This window comes from Lissotriton helveticus, chromosome 4_1, assembly GCF_964261635.1.
Source record: "Lissotriton helveticus chromosome 4_1, aLisHel1.1, whole genome shotgun sequence".
In the NCBI taxonomy this organism is placed as follows: domain Eukaryota; kingdom Metazoa; phylum Chordata; class Amphibia; order Caudata; family Salamandridae; genus Lissotriton; species Lissotriton helveticus.
Genome location: NC_136063.1, coordinates 59277294 through 59292843, shown reverse-complemented (window position 1 = coordinate 59292843; position 15550 = coordinate 59277294). Strand labels below are relative to the sequence as shown.

At 43.1% G+C, this 15550-nt stretch overlaps 1 protein-coding gene across 1 annotated transcript in view; it reads left to right on the top strand.

Moving 5' to 3' along the window:
• Positions 1-15550, top strand: part of LOC144827858 (uromodulin-like) — a 167684-nt gene that overhangs the window by 108277 nt on the left and 43857 nt on the right. The window contains exons 4-5 of the mRNA XM_078686023.1: positions 4547-4704; positions 10336-10578. Coding sequence (XP_078542149.1) covers positions 4547-4704; positions 10336-10578 — 401 coding nt within the window. The remainder of the gene's footprint in view (positions 1-4546; positions 4705-10335; positions 10579-15550) is intronic.

Here is a 15550-nt window from a genome sequence, read left to right as displayed (position 1 = left end):
AAATTGTATGAAATATATACCAATAGGTCTTTATGAACCTTTAGGTAGTGCTTTTGTTCATGAGGTCTGGTCGCTTCCATACACATACAGATGTTTCAAAGATGATCAAGAAGTTTATCTGAATGGAGAGGAATGCACTGAGACGCCAGATCATTCACTAATGTGTAGGCACATACAGTTACACGATTCATGCAACAAACACCGACCAAATATGGCTTGCGTGTTGCAAGGCACGCCAGTTCCTGCTATCATCCCCACGTTCAAGTTGTTGGAAAATGGTAGTTATTTGATGCTCAATAATGAAGATTGTTCTGAGTTAATTAAAAGTATTCCTTTTATCGTAACAGTAAGTGAACGGGTTATTTGCTGCAGAAATGTTCTATTTCCTCCCACACATGAACATAGGGAGTTTTCAATCTGGCCACAAATACCAACCTTGGGACACGTTTCAACGGCATGACAAGAATAAGAGCTCTTTTGTCTCAGAGAGAGGTGGCCTTGAGTTCGGCCCGTGAAACTTTCGTACTTCACATAGCGAACACCCGTACACAGGTTTGCCTTTCAATTTCAGCAACATGTTTCCGACTATCTTTAACGCATCCTCCACAAAATCCCTGGCACACTTTTTTAAAGTTGTTACCAGTGGTCTCGTGACTTCATTTGAGAAAATCTTTGGAGTCATCCCTGCTCCCTTTCATTGTATTTTCTGCACTCTGGTTCGTGGATTGGCATTTTTACTTGCATTACCAGCGGACGCTCTTGTGCTTTTTTACATTTTTAAATATGGATGTCCCTCCTATGCAACCTCCGACCCTGCAGCTGCTGACACTGTTCCGCAATCGCATGCTAGAATATTATGGCACAATGCCGTTGGCGATATTAAGCACGGCATATGGATTATCTTTTCGGTTCTCCTACTTCACCTGTGTCCAGCCTGTATTTCACTGCCTGACCTGTGATTTCGATTGGGCCATTGATTTGTGTCTCTGCGGACCGGTTTCTCCTGACGTCGACTTTAATCAGCTGATGACTCCTATCATTACTCACGAGTTGATTTGTCCTGGCGAAAGGATTATGGCTGTGGCATTGATGCATGGACTACTTGGTCCCTGGAATTTACTGGCGGCAGCACAGTCTTTCTTGGAACACAGCTTTCTTGAAAACCCACCGAGCTGTCCTCTGATGGTGATAGAGGATCCGGTGCTGGGAGAGCACGTATGTTCTTTTCCGCTTTTAAATTGGATGGCTGAACTGTTTTCGGATGAAGACGGTGACTTCCTATTGGAGGCTGTTGCAGCTTATTTTGCATACACAGTTATGTCATAGACCTTTTTCATGTTTGATATGCTGAGTACTAGCATTTCATTGACAATTCATTGACTTATTTGTCAAGTTTTTATTATTTACCTTGCCTATTGGCTTAAGACTCGATAAAGTACTTGGCTGTTTTATTTTTCTTTAGCATTGAATTTTCCTAGTTTTTAATGCTTTACCTTGCGGACCGTCCACATATAAACTTGCAATCTGCTCTCATGAGATGGCACTTCTATTATCTTATTCAGTTCGTTTCCGGATCATGAGGAGGTGTCATCTAGGTCCTGGATATCTTTACACCGTGTTAAGTTAGCATGGGCTCATTACCGGTTTAAACGCCATTTTTCCTTTTTTGCAACTTCTGCACACGACACTTAGTTGTTGCTTTAGCTTTCCACCTAGTAGTTCATCGTGGTTTACATGAGAATAATATGTTATTGGTCTACTATCTGCTTTACTTGTTAAACTATATCTGTACAGCGAGTGCTAAAGTTTCAAGAACAACACGATACAGAATTGTTATGAGGTCTGATCTCCACGACTTCATACTCATAACATAAGTGCAACTTCTGCCAATTCTGGGCATGAGGCGGGTTTTATATTGCTTTGCCGAACACACATACACAACAGTTGATGCGGTTCACATGAAGAGAGAGCTGGTGTATGCTGATGTGATTCCTTCAAATCTAAGACACTAAAGTATGGGCACGCCCTAAACCAACACAAAGAGACCTTCTTAGCAAATAATATAATATGTGTATTAGGGAGGGTGAGATATAAGCAGCCGCGGGCCGTGGAGGGAGTTACGGTGAGGCAGGGAGGCGGGGAGGGGGAGAAGCAGGGTGGAGCCCTCTCTACCCTGCCCCTCCCCCTCCCCGCCTCCCTGCCCCACCGTAACTCCCTCCACGGCCCGCGGCTGCTTATAAGTGTTGCTAACTCTTATTCATTTACAGCATGTTAACATACTGTCACCATTCGCTTTTTATGTACTAGTAACTATGCTGGTAATTTTGCTACTGATAATATGTGTACTTGTATTCTCCACCCTGCTTCTCCCCCTCCCCGCCTCCCTGCCTCACCGTAACTCCCTCCACGGCCCGCGGCTGCTTATAAGTGTTGCTAACTCTTATTCATTTACAGCATGTTAACATACTATCACCATTCACTTTTTATGTACTAGTAACTATGCTGGTAATTTTGCTACTGATAATATGTGTACTTTTATTATCTAAGGTACTACGCCTGAGAAGACGGCATTAGTAAATAAACATTTCAAATACACATGTGTTCTTCTTAACTCCATGTTCTGGTTTCTAAGAAATATATAACGACCGACTGTTCATGAGTTCCACGTATCCTGAGGTACTATAAGTTCATATTCTGGATTGTCTAAACATTGAGAGTTTGTTATATCCAATGTGACACTGTACCTAGCTTGCTAAATAGTTTTTGATTACTAACGTGAGTTTTGGGACACCCTAATTCGCCGAGGTTCCAATCCTCTGTCCACAGTTCTGTGTGAGAACAGAAACCCTGCGACAGGGGCACCCCCGACCCTTGCTGGAGCTTCATCACACTTGCGATACAACTCCAGCAATGCGCCACCTTTACGGCACAGATACATCACGCATCTGTGCTGTTTTTGCCCCATGATGCGCCGCATTGTAAATGCAGCACACCATAGGTGACGGAACAGCGGCACAGAATGACTAACACATCCCTGGTGATGCGCCAGTCATCATAAATCTATCCCTATGCTTCTTATCTTGTTAGAGATGAACCGCCATATGTATCATCAAAGTTATTTGCATTTCCTAAATAGCGAACTTTAAGGAATAAATAGCGATTCTTTACCATTCCTAGTTTGCGATGAGCTATTTGCTAATTAGCCGAATGTAGCCCAATGAAGCCCAATGTAGCCCAATGTAGCCCAAAGATGGCCGCCAGACACACAAAAAAACAAATGTAGCCCAAATATCAGCCAGATGTAGCCCAACTATAGCCCAGTGACAGAATGACCAATCAGCTTCGCAAACCTCCGTTACGCGAAGCGGAGCGCTGTTACAGATATATATCTTTTTTTGAACGTTAATTTCTCAAAATCCACTGGAGCACATATATTGAGACCTAGCAAAGGCACATCGGGCTACCAGTCCCTAATATTTTGCCAAGTTTCGTGCAAATCCATTCAGCCGTTCAATTATTATTTTTATTATTTTTTTTTGCCCCGCGGGGCCCTTTTAAAACCTCCACATCAAACCTAGGGGGTCAGCGAGGATCTACTATGCCCCCTTATAGTTATTTCCCCCTTTGTTTTGACCTCCTCTTGTCTCTCGATCCTACCGAGAGACAAGATGGCGGCCGCTACGGACTGTTTGGAATGTTGACAGACGCCGGAGAACCAATCAGCTTCGCTTCACAAAGCTCCGTTGCGCGAAAAGTCCGCGAACCAGAGCGCTAACCGGTCCGCTGTTACAGATATATATCTTTTTTTAAACGTTAATTTCTCAAAATCCACTGGAGCACATATATTGAGACCTACAAAAGGCACATCGGGCTACCAGTCCCTACAATTTTGCCAAGTTTCGTGCAAATCCATTCAGCCGTTCGGGCTAAAAGTGAGGCCAACCGCCCTATGGAAAACTCAATGTTAAAAACACGTTTTGGGACCCCCCTTTTTTCTCGGCCCCCACTGGACGAACCCCCCCCAAATTTTCAAGGGCTGCTCAGAAACAAAATGTGCCATTTTCCTGAAAATTTCAGCCAATTCCGTCCACAAACGCCAAAGTTATTAGACATAGAATTTTCAAAAAACCCATAGAGAAAAAATCCTAACTATATATACCTACTGGCGACCGCCAGTAGGTAATATATATATATATATATATATATATATACAAACATCCTATCTTTCAGACTTGGGGGTAAAATGCCTTTTCAGAAGTTGGTCTTTTCAAAAATTAGATCAGTGAGTTTATTTGTCATGGTTGTATATGTCATCTATTCTAATAATCCTAAAGGATGCTTGCTCAATCTGCCCACCCATTTCTTTTCCTTTCGTCCCAACTTCTTTTGATAGCTGCTTCATATTTTATTAAAAGTTTTTAATAATTTGTTTTCATAATTAAAATTTTATTTTTACGCAATGATGGGTGTTTTATTTTGCTAAGAAAAGAAAATAAGAACATATGTATAAGTTTGTCTTATATTTTTTCTATTTTTTCTGTTTTAGATCTATGACAAGACAGTGACTTATTCAAATATCCTCTATATTCCCCCTGACGATACAAGTGGCATTATAATAAGTAGTAGCCTGAGGTTCAACTTCTCATGTACATATAACCGGACAATGCAGACCAGCCTGCTCACGGCACTACATCCCACTATGGAGTAAGTATTCATAGAAAATGCTGAAGGCAGAAAGGAACGACTTCCTCTAATGCATTAATGAATATTGTTGATCTCTTGTTTTTTGTTAAATATTTTTACTCTGGGTATCCTTTATGCCCTTACTTTCTCTTTCTGCTCTGTTCTGTTTTGTTTCTTTACATTATGTTTATATGAAGCAATATTCTATGGCAATGTGGGCACTTTGCAGTATGCGGAATGAAAAGGAAGGCCTTCCTGGAGTCTACAGACAGTAGTTTACCAAGACTGTAGCCGATATTTCTACTACTCAATAATAAAATACAAAGGAAAATTACTGTGATTGATCACTCTTAAAGGAGACAGCGACAAGACATGGTCAGCATGACTCAAAAGTGAATATGCAATGCAAAAAGAACATTTTTATTCAACAGATGCCTATGAGAATGCTTTAGATTGTGGAGGTAGGTGCAATGGTAGAAAATCTACAGGTAGAGTATCCACCTGGAAGATCGGTACCGTAGGGAAGTTACTTTTTTTTCATGTGGATACTACTACCCACAGATTGCTCACCTGCTCAATAGATACTTTAGTAGCACCCCCTCCTAGGCGGTAGGTCTGAAAGAGTAGTAAGGCCAGGAAATCCTGATGTATTGAACAAGCAAAATGCCCATCCTTTCTCACTATCCGATCCAAGCAATAATGCTTTGTGAATGTGCATATGAATGGGAGATCTGGTCACCTTGCAACATATATCTGCTATGGGCACTCCTGTGGGCAGCGCTAGGGTAGAAGTTTTGCTCTGTTGATGAGCATGAATTCCTTCTGGTGGATTATTTTATAGCAATGCAGAGGTCAATCCATAGTGATAGACTTCTCTTTTAGAAAGCCTTGCTCTTATTGTTGCCCACATAACCAACAAAGGGCTGATCTTCAAATCAATTAAAATCAAACAGTATTTGTAAAGCGCTGTTAATCACCCGGCGGGTATTGAGATGTTGCCGGTCTTAGTCGGAGAGCCAGGTCTAAAGTGCGTTTCTCAAGTCTCATAGTGAAGGTGCAGTTCAGAGGTGTAGGGAGGGTCATTCCAGGACTCATTGTCAAGGTAGGAAGTCAGTTGTCTGGATGGTTGGTAGAAGGTCAGTATATGGTTGAAATATTCAGGTTCGTGGTTGTAGTGGGCTTTGAAGGAATGGGTTAACCTTTTGAACAGGCATCTCTTCTGGAGAGGGAGCCAGTGGAGGCTTCTGAGGTTGGGGTGATGCTGGTCTATTTGGGAAGGTTGAGGATGAGTTTGGCTGCAGTGTTCTGTATGGTGTGGAGTAATTTGAGGAGCTGTGTGGAGGTCCTAATGTAGCTGTATTTTCGTAGTCGAGTTGGCTGGTGATGAGGCCTTGCATGGCTGTTTTCCTGGTGTTCATGGGGGTCCATCTGAAGATATTAGGGAGCATTTGTGGGGTGTGGAAGCAGGAGGAGGTTACTGAGTTGACCTGGTGCTGCATTGAGAGCTTGCCATTCAGGATGATCCAGAGATTGCAGGCTAGGTTGGATGAGGTGGGTGTGGGTCAGAGTTTGGTGTTATCCCATTGTGAGGTGTTTCTCCCCAAGATAAGCACCCCCATCTTGTCCGAGTTCAGCTTTAGTCAGTTGGCCTTCATCTAGTCTGCGACATTTGTCATGGCCTTGCTGAAGTTGGTTCTGGTGGTGGCCGTGTGCTTAATGAGTGAGAGAATGAGTCGGGTGTCCTCCACGTTGGAGATGCTGTTGAGTTTGAGGGTGTGTACTACATTGGCCAGCGGGGTCAAGTATATTTTGTGAAGTAGGCTGAGGGTGGAGCCCTGGAGGACACCACAGATGATACTCTTGGTTTTGGAGGTTTAGGGCTATAGGCGGATTCTCTGAGTGTGTCCGGTGAGAAAGGATGCAATCCATTTGAGGGTGTTTCCCTCGACTCTGATGTGGTGGAGTCTTCTCATGAGGATGTGTTGGAAGACAGTGTTAAAAGTCACTGATAGGTCGAGGAGGATCAGGGAAGCTGTTTCTCCTCGGCTGAAGAGGGTTCTACTGTCATCGGTTGCAGTGATAAGGGCGGGTTCAGTGCTGTGGTTGGTGTGGAAACTGAATTGGGAGGTTGTTTCTTTCCATGAATTGGGTGAGCCACCGGTTGATAGGCTTCTTGAAAACCTTGGCAGAATAAGGTAGCAGCAAGATTGGGCGGTAGTTCTTTAGGTTCTGGAGTCGGCAGAGGGCTTCTTCAGGAGGGGGTTGATCTTAGTGCATTGGGAACTTGGATTTGGAGATGGATGCATTGAGGATGTCTGTGACTGTGCTGCTGATTTCTTTGTGCCACAGGTTGAAATGGCTGGCGGGGGCAGGGGTCTGCGGGATCTCTGGAGTGAGTGGAGGTCATGATGGCTGAGGCGTTGATTTGCAAAAGTGACTTCCATGCATTGAGTAGGTGGAGGTCTGAGGTGCCGGTTGGTGTCAGGGAGTGGTCAATGTCTGTGAGTTGTGGCTTTTAAGTTACCGTAGATGTTGATTATTTTGTTGCGGAAGTGGTCAGCCAGGGTACTACAGAGAGCTTGGGATGAGAAGATCCTGCTCTCGGTGGCTTAAGGTAATTAGAACTCTCTTAGGATGCTGAAGAGTTCCTTGGTGTGGTTGGTGCTTTCTTTGATTCGAATTGATAGGGCATCTGTCTTGGTTTCTTTGAGGTGATAATGGTATTTCCTGAGGGTTGCTCTGAAAGTGACAGGTCAGTGAGGTTCCTGGTGGATCAACATCATTTTTAGGTCAAGCCTATAGCAGCACACATGTGCTGCAATAGGAAAACGACCTTTTGGAGCTCAACACAACTTTTCACACATGCATGCGTGTGTTTTCTTTTTGGCTAACAGCCTATTGGCCTTTGTGTGTGTCATGTCCCTCCTTTGCTCCGCCCATGGCCTGTTGCTTGCAGTTACCCACACAGGCACCATCTGTTTTGAATTATCGTACCCTGACGCGTGTGCAATATGTCAAAACAGATGTCTCGCTATGGTGCGCGCACCACTCGTGTGCTTGTTCTCTCTCCCCTCGAAATTGGGATGTTTTTGTTTCTCCATCACTAGTGCTGACTCCCACAGTTTTATCTCACTCCCTGGTTGTCCTTCTCATTCTCTCTTTCTCCCGTGCCGCCTCCCTCTCCGTGTCTGCCTCCCACTCTCAGATCGCGCCTTTACAGCACCTCCCAGGACTAGTGGACAAGGCACATCTCATAAGTGCCTGTTGCCTGTTGTGGACTGCCCTACAAGTCCTGTGATGCCCCTCTCTGCCTCACCCCCGGTCACCTCCTCTGCCCCCTGCAGTCTGTGCCCAGGCTTTGATCGATGGAAGCCTGCTGGGCTTTGCTGCTCGCTCTGTTCCTCCTGCTCTTCTCCTCACGGCTCTCTATATCAGGTCAGTGCTGCTACTTTTAAGCTCACTCCATTTCTGAGCCTGCCCAGTGACGCGCATTGTACACACTGAGTGCAGAGCGCTTCATTCATTCACTGTATGCGCCCAGCAGTCACCACCGAGCAGAGAGGGTACACAGCCTGCACAGGGGACGCAGCGTACCTCTGTGGGCACAAGGACTGCTTCTTCGATGCGTCTGCACACCGCATAGCAGAGCACCATACCTTGCCATGCATGGGACGGGAAGCACTACATGCATAACGCTCCCCAATATATAGAAGGAACCACACATCAGAACACCACACCTTGCTATGCACAGGACAGGAAACACTACTTCCATAACCCAGCACAACAGATACAGAGTGCTTAAAATACGTTTTTTTATAACTTTTCAACATGTTGCACAGCACCCACGCTGCTCTACAACATAGCTTAAAGACACTGACAAAACCAATAGCTCTGCCTAAACAGTTACAAAACCCCAAAGGTGAGACCTATTGGCTATACCAATACTTGTTCTAATTGCTTGCATTACCTGTTTGGACCCACAGAGTTCAGGGGTGAACCAGCCGACATGTCTGCTGGAACTGCTGGTGGTGACTGGTTTTGTGGAGGCAACTGTGTTTGCGCAGTTGGAGATCCAGCTGGGAAAGGTTAGGATGTCCAGCTCTAGGTTGCTAATGATCATGGCCCTGGTGATGCGGAGAGCAATAGTCTACAGGATCTCTGTGACTTTGTTCCATCTGTGGTGGGGGTGGTCGGGAGGCATGGTGGAGGAGCCGGGGGCACCTGCAATGGTGCCCCCGGCACTATGCTGTAGTCGGTCCACTTTAGCTCGGAGACATGGCTGAACTTGACTCTGTAGCTGGCTGTGAAGATGGGGTCAAATGTGTATCCTGCGATATTTCTTATGCTCTCCAGGAGGTTGATAAAATTGGTGTCTGTTGGGTTGTCCAGATGGAAGTTGAGGTCCCCAAGGAATATGTTGTGTTTGGATTTGATTGCTACAGGGAAGATTAATTCAGAGATGGCTCTGCAGAAGCCAGGGCGGGGGCCCGATTGTTTGTAGTAGAAAGTTTCTCTGATGGTTGTTTGTGGGTTGGTTCGGATTTGGAAGTTAAGGTGTTCCATGATTGGTGTGATGTCATCTTCGGTGGTTGTGTATTGGATACTGTCCTTGTCGATGATGGAGATGCCTCATCCGTGCTTGTTGGTGCGGTCTCTGTGTATCATCTTGTAGCTCTGGGGCTTCATCCTGTCCATTTTAAAAACTGACCACCCTACAAAGACCAGCTGGTGTATCCTTTCCTCCTTTTTGTGGGATGAGGTGAATGAAAAATGTGAAAAGTGTGATAGACTGCCCAAAATTCAGTATCCACTTTAAGTGCTGAAGATCATCTTGTCCCAGTGACTACAAGTAACAGGCGTAATGAAGCATAATGACACACTACGTTAATGTGAAAGCCATCCAGTTTTCTGAATCATAAGCTGCAAATTTCTGCTGTGTAAGCGCTCAAATTGAGACTTTATCAGTCGCAGAAAAATATATTTTAATGATAGGATAATGCAGGGTTCTAGGGTTCTTAAAGGTATAGAGGTGTTTTAAGCTTGTTGTACTATTTATACTGCAACACCACTTCATGTTTTTTATGTAAAGTTGACTTTTCTAGCCAAATAGACTGCTATGTTTTCATTTTATGTAATTTGTTTAAAATGAAATCAGCAAATCTTGCTGTTTATTTTTATGGAATGGACTAGGAAATATGAAAAAGTATGTGTTTTCCTGGATCTTGCACATGCTCAGAGATATCCTGACCTTTATGAATATCAGAAGACATCTCGTGGTGAAGAACTACTTGTATAATATGATGGCAAGTCCTTTTCGCACCAAACAATCTCTTGCCACCAAGGACATATGAGAGACCCAGTCAAAACTGTCCTGTGATCCAGCCAATGTGTCATGAATGCCTTTGATCATGACACAGTTCTTTCATTCCTCAGATGTATGACTTCACATTCCCTTCTGTTAGATCAGCACCAAAATCACCCTAATCAGGGTCTGTAACACCCTCTGCCTCAGGTACTTCATCTGGAGTCGCGTAAGATGTCCTCAAGCCTATTTCCTGAACACTTAACCAAATAACATTCTAAGTTTATTAATCAATACATTTTAACCCCCTCTCTTCTATGTAACCTAAAACTTCTTATTTGTATATGCAGCAACATTACTGGACCATCAGAGGATGGCTCTGGATCAATTACTGCCACCATGGCCGCCTTCAAGTCCAATTCCTTCAATGATCCAGTCTTAGAAAACGACACCCTGAAGGTGGGCACACCAGTCTACATTGGTATTTCAACTACATTCCCTGATGGAGACACATTTACCCTAAGGGCAGAGCGGTGTGTTGCTGCCCCCAGCATCAACCTGGGTGATCCCAGCATTGAACTCATATCAGGCGGGTAAGTGACCATTTCTCAATACTCACCTACCTGTCTCCTCCTACAATAACCTAGTCGGTCCCTGTGCCCAGTGAAATGTGAGCACTTTAGCATGATTACAATGCAATTAATAGAAGACCCTGAATATCAGCAGCAAATGGTATTGATAAATAAAAAAGAGAGGGAAATGTTAAATAAAAATAGAAATCAAATGACAGTAAAATGAAGGTAAATACATTTATGCAAATATTCATCAAGAACCTATGCGTGTTTTGCTTGGAATGTGAATAGACATGAGTATGTTAATATTGTATTATGTGCATGATGGCGACTCGCATGACACAGCGCCCTCTTCTTAAATGATAGTGGTGAATCCATTCTTCATGGGAAACAATGGAGTATATGTTTGCAATCTTATTTAATTTCAATTCATTTAGGAAACACAATACATGACTTCACAGTAGAGTGTGTGTATGTGAGTGCTTCTGTCTATGTCAGCACATAGAGGTCCATGGTAAAATCTGACAGACACTTCACCATACCTAACTGAAAACACTTGTACCCAACTGTTTAGTACAGCCTACATGTTTTAGGGGGTGTATCACCCCAAACACCTCCTCCCTACCTGAAGCTATGCTCCTGGTCAAGTATCTGCTAAGGGATTGGATGGTATATTTATACTAGTGATGGGGGATTGTAAACAAGGCTGTGAACTGTTCTTCTATGAAGAAACTAATTGAGTTTTATGAGACCTTCATCTAAAAGGAATTCCTCACATACGGACCATGGGTCCCAGTCAATGTCTGATGAAATGAAATTTATTTTACAGAGTTTGAAAATGAAGCATCATAAAATAGCACCATATTGTCCTAGGTTCAATTAATTAGATGATCTTGTTAACTGTATGATTAAAGAGTATCTATAAATGGTCTGAGTCAATGCTTACAGTGAATGGGATGATTTGCTAAATATGGTATAGGATTCCACATTTCCCCCATCCTGTGACTGTTATATACCCTTTTGTATGCCTTAGAGGAAGGGAATCTAGTACTAATCTGCACCATCATCGGGTTAATAATAATTGGTAAGTGCACGTAGATAAGGACGACATAAAAAAAAGGCAACAGAAAGATAAAAGTAAGCATGGTAAATTGTAAAGTGTAGGAATGCTCAATTGAAGAGTAGGGTATGTCGTTAAAGTTCAATGGCCTGAGCATAATGTGAACTAAGGTACAGAATCTTAAAGAAGTGCAACGAATAAAAAAGTGTAAAACATGTTTTATTACTAGATCATGGGCAGGACTGGAGTAAATTTGCAAATAATATTGTCTTATTCCCTCCTGTATACTCTAAGTCAGAAACCTGTTGTGCTCTCCTCAGTAATGTTCTATAACTTTTAGTTTATTATGCGCCTGTGAGCTACTTGAGGTGGAGTGACTTTTTTTGCCTTAAATCTCAATAAACTTATTTTGACAGAAACTCTGACTCTTTATTTAATGCCCAGTAATGGGAAACCAAGCAAAATCAAAAACAATGCAGCGGAATGGATACAGCAATAATTATTTCAATAAATGATGGAAACCTAAGTTAGTCCATCAATGAGAAGTCATTCTCAAACCAACCGATTATCTTAATTCAAGAACACACTCAAACTGGGTTGTAGATCTGATGTAAGTCATTATACATCAGTTTTTATATATCTATATGTTTTTTCATCACTTGTACAATACAGATTTTTTTACAAAGACATAAAAAAAATATACATACAAACAATACATTTATATATCTGAAGACAAAACAGAATCCTTGGGACCCTAATACTGGTATTGCTGCGAAACAAACTTAGAAGAACAGAAAATATACAGTTCGTAGTTCACATTAATCAAGATAACCCTTGTCTCAACACCTCTCAGGGTATATGTTATTGCACCCTATTGCACTATTGACAGGTGTTACAATTATTTCTGTTCACACATAATTTTAAATAGTAAAGGGCTTCTTTTTATAATAGGAAACAGCTGGATAATTTCAGGTCCCATATATGTCCTTACATTATGAAGAACACATGGTATCTGTACTTGAAAAGAGAATTATCAAGGACAAACACTCTCATTTATTCTTGTGTAGGCTTCATCATAGGGCCTCTCCTTAACCCTTTAAATGCGCCAGTACGCCAACGGCAGTCACGAGCATTACCTCGGTAGTGCTGCCCACGTCCGTTGCCCGATGCGGCCCTGCCCTCACAATCGTTCGCCCGCACCGTGGCGGAATTGCTGCTGCGGTATACGGGTTAAGTTAAACCCCTTGCAGATGATTGTGGTGTGGGGTAGGACTCCCCACAGTGTACAGGGGAATACTTATGAGATGGTATATGTCATGGTGGTGCTATGTCAGCAGGTCACCCGCATACAAAAAACCAAAATGGCTGATCAGACCAATCTTCACAATTTCCATCCAATCTCAACCATTCCTACACTGGCAAAACTCCTGGAGAAATGTGTTCACATCCAACTTTGTAGATTTATTGAACAATTTAAACTCCTTGACAAATTCCAACCAAGCTTCAGGCAAGGTCATATCACGGAATCTGCTCTTATTCATATTGTGGGTGATCCACTATGTACGCTAGACACAAAGAAATCATGCCTTTTGATCCTACTTGACCTTTCGTCAGTGTTTGACACAGACAAACATGATACTCTCATCTGTCTACTGGATCACATGATGGGGTTATCAGGGATGGTGCTTAACTGGTTTTCTTCTTTTCTACACAATAGATCCCAAAAGCTGAAGGTTACTCAGTCCCTGTCCAACCCCTCTCCACTCACCATGGCTTACATAAGCTTTAGTAGGAGGTCATCATGTGCTACCCTCTTTTTTAGAATTCCTCATGCCCCCGGGACCTGGCCCACTTGGGGGCTAAATCGTTTAGTAGCAGGGGAGGCTGCGCTTCTTTTTTAAATGGTTTTTCAGCAGAAGCCGTGGAGCCACATGATTTCCACAGAAAAATAAATATAAACATTTTTTTTTTTTTGCTCTATGCAGGGTAACCAAGATGCCTAGCGTGGCCAGGGTATTGCTACCCTACCCCCTTCTCTTTTTTTAACTGTTTATTTTGAGTCCCAAGATGGCTCCCAAAACTTTCTGCTTCAAGTGTTGGAAGCCAATCACATTTTAGCAATGGCACTGTTGGGTCCTTGGAGGATCCATGTCCCTATATTTACAAATTCTCATTTCTTTTAATATCTCAAACTCTACTGAATGGATTTACACCAAATAACAAAAAAGATTGTTTTTGGACCAAAAGCTACCTTTCTGCCAATTTGGTGTCATTCTGTCCAGCTGTTCGGCTGTAGTCGAGACTAATATCTCTATGCGAATTAACCTGGGAAAAATACTTTTTGACCCCCCTTTTCTTGGCCCCTGCTTGATGGATCGCCTTGAAACTCTCCATGGACAACAAGAATCATGGTATACTTTTATGAAGATTCGTCAACCAACATCAACGATATAGGGAAGTAAATATGGCCCTAACTATAAATAACTACTGGCAACTAGAGAGAAAAAGAAAGATTTAACGTTGTACTATATGAAGTCCATATATATATATATATATGTATAGAGCAATAGTTTGAAACACCGACTTTCACATGGTGCTATACATAAAGATAATTCATTTCTGTATCTTTACCATTCTTTTCTTAATTTTTTGGGATTTTTTTTAAATGTTTACCTACATTTCTTTATTTTATTTGATATTTTTTATATATATATTTGTGTGTGTATTTGTGCATAAGTATATATACATATTTATGTGTATATGTATGTTCACTGAAAAAAACATAGGTTTCCGACATGTTATAGTTAGGAATTAGCATTTAAAAAACCTTAGAAATCACTGAAAAAAACAGGTTTCAGAGGTGCTATAGTTTTTTTTTTTTTTTTTTAACAAACTTTATTGTCGCCAAGGCAGTGATACACAGCTTCAGGCCTACAACCCGGAGGCCGGCCGCAGGTAAAATCGGGGTCAGATAATAATGACAGACTACTGAAAAACAGCCATGTGGCCGACAACCCTGAGGTCCGGCGGCAATGCAACATTCTGATAAAGGCTGACTCCAAATAGTACCCCTAAGTGGGCGACAATCCTCCCTAATATGGAAGAGAGGTCTCCCTCCCCCATCAGCAGTCCCACCCCGGAACTAAAATAAGCGATAGCCAAGATGATCATCGCCCTTGTTCATACAGAAACACTGGCTCAGAAACAATTAAAGAACTCAACCCCCTCCCCTCCCGCCCTCAAACCCGCCAAAACTGCCTTTAGCATTCCTGCAAGTTGTGTGTCCATTACACACCCCTGACGCCTCAACTGCTACGGTCATAGTTTTGCACTGCCTCAGTCCGTTCAAAGTCGCCCGTCACCTCCGCAAGAGGAAGTAGATAGCAACCCCCAAGCACCTGGAAGCCCCGCCACAGCCTCAGTCTCAGGAAATGCGTCAAGTCTGCTCCCTGTCGTGATGTAGTCTCTGCAGCTACCAGTGTGCCATCACCCACCTCCCGCGACTCTTCCTCTGCGCTCATTGTGTTCAGGTGTGTCCAATACAACCCCCAGAACTTCTTAGGTCGGGAAGTTGGAGGAAGCAGTTCGCTATAATGTTCTGTTTGTGTGCAGCAATAAATCATGTCGTGTGCCCATCTCTTGGTGGTCGGGGGTGGTCCCCATATCCAGCTAATGCCACTACTCGCCTGCCCATCAACATGCCCATATCCGCCAGTCGTCGCAACGCCACCGGAAGTCATTTAGAATACCCCTATAGAGCAGGGTGTCGTCTGCATATGTAGAAACTATGATTTTGTGAGCTGGAAAACTAACACCCTCATGCCAATGGTATTCGCGCAGTGCGCAAGCCAGTGGCTCCGCCACCAGCGCACAGAGCAATGGCGAAAGAGGGCACCCCTGTCTGGTCCCCCTGCCGATAGGAAAGCGGTCCAT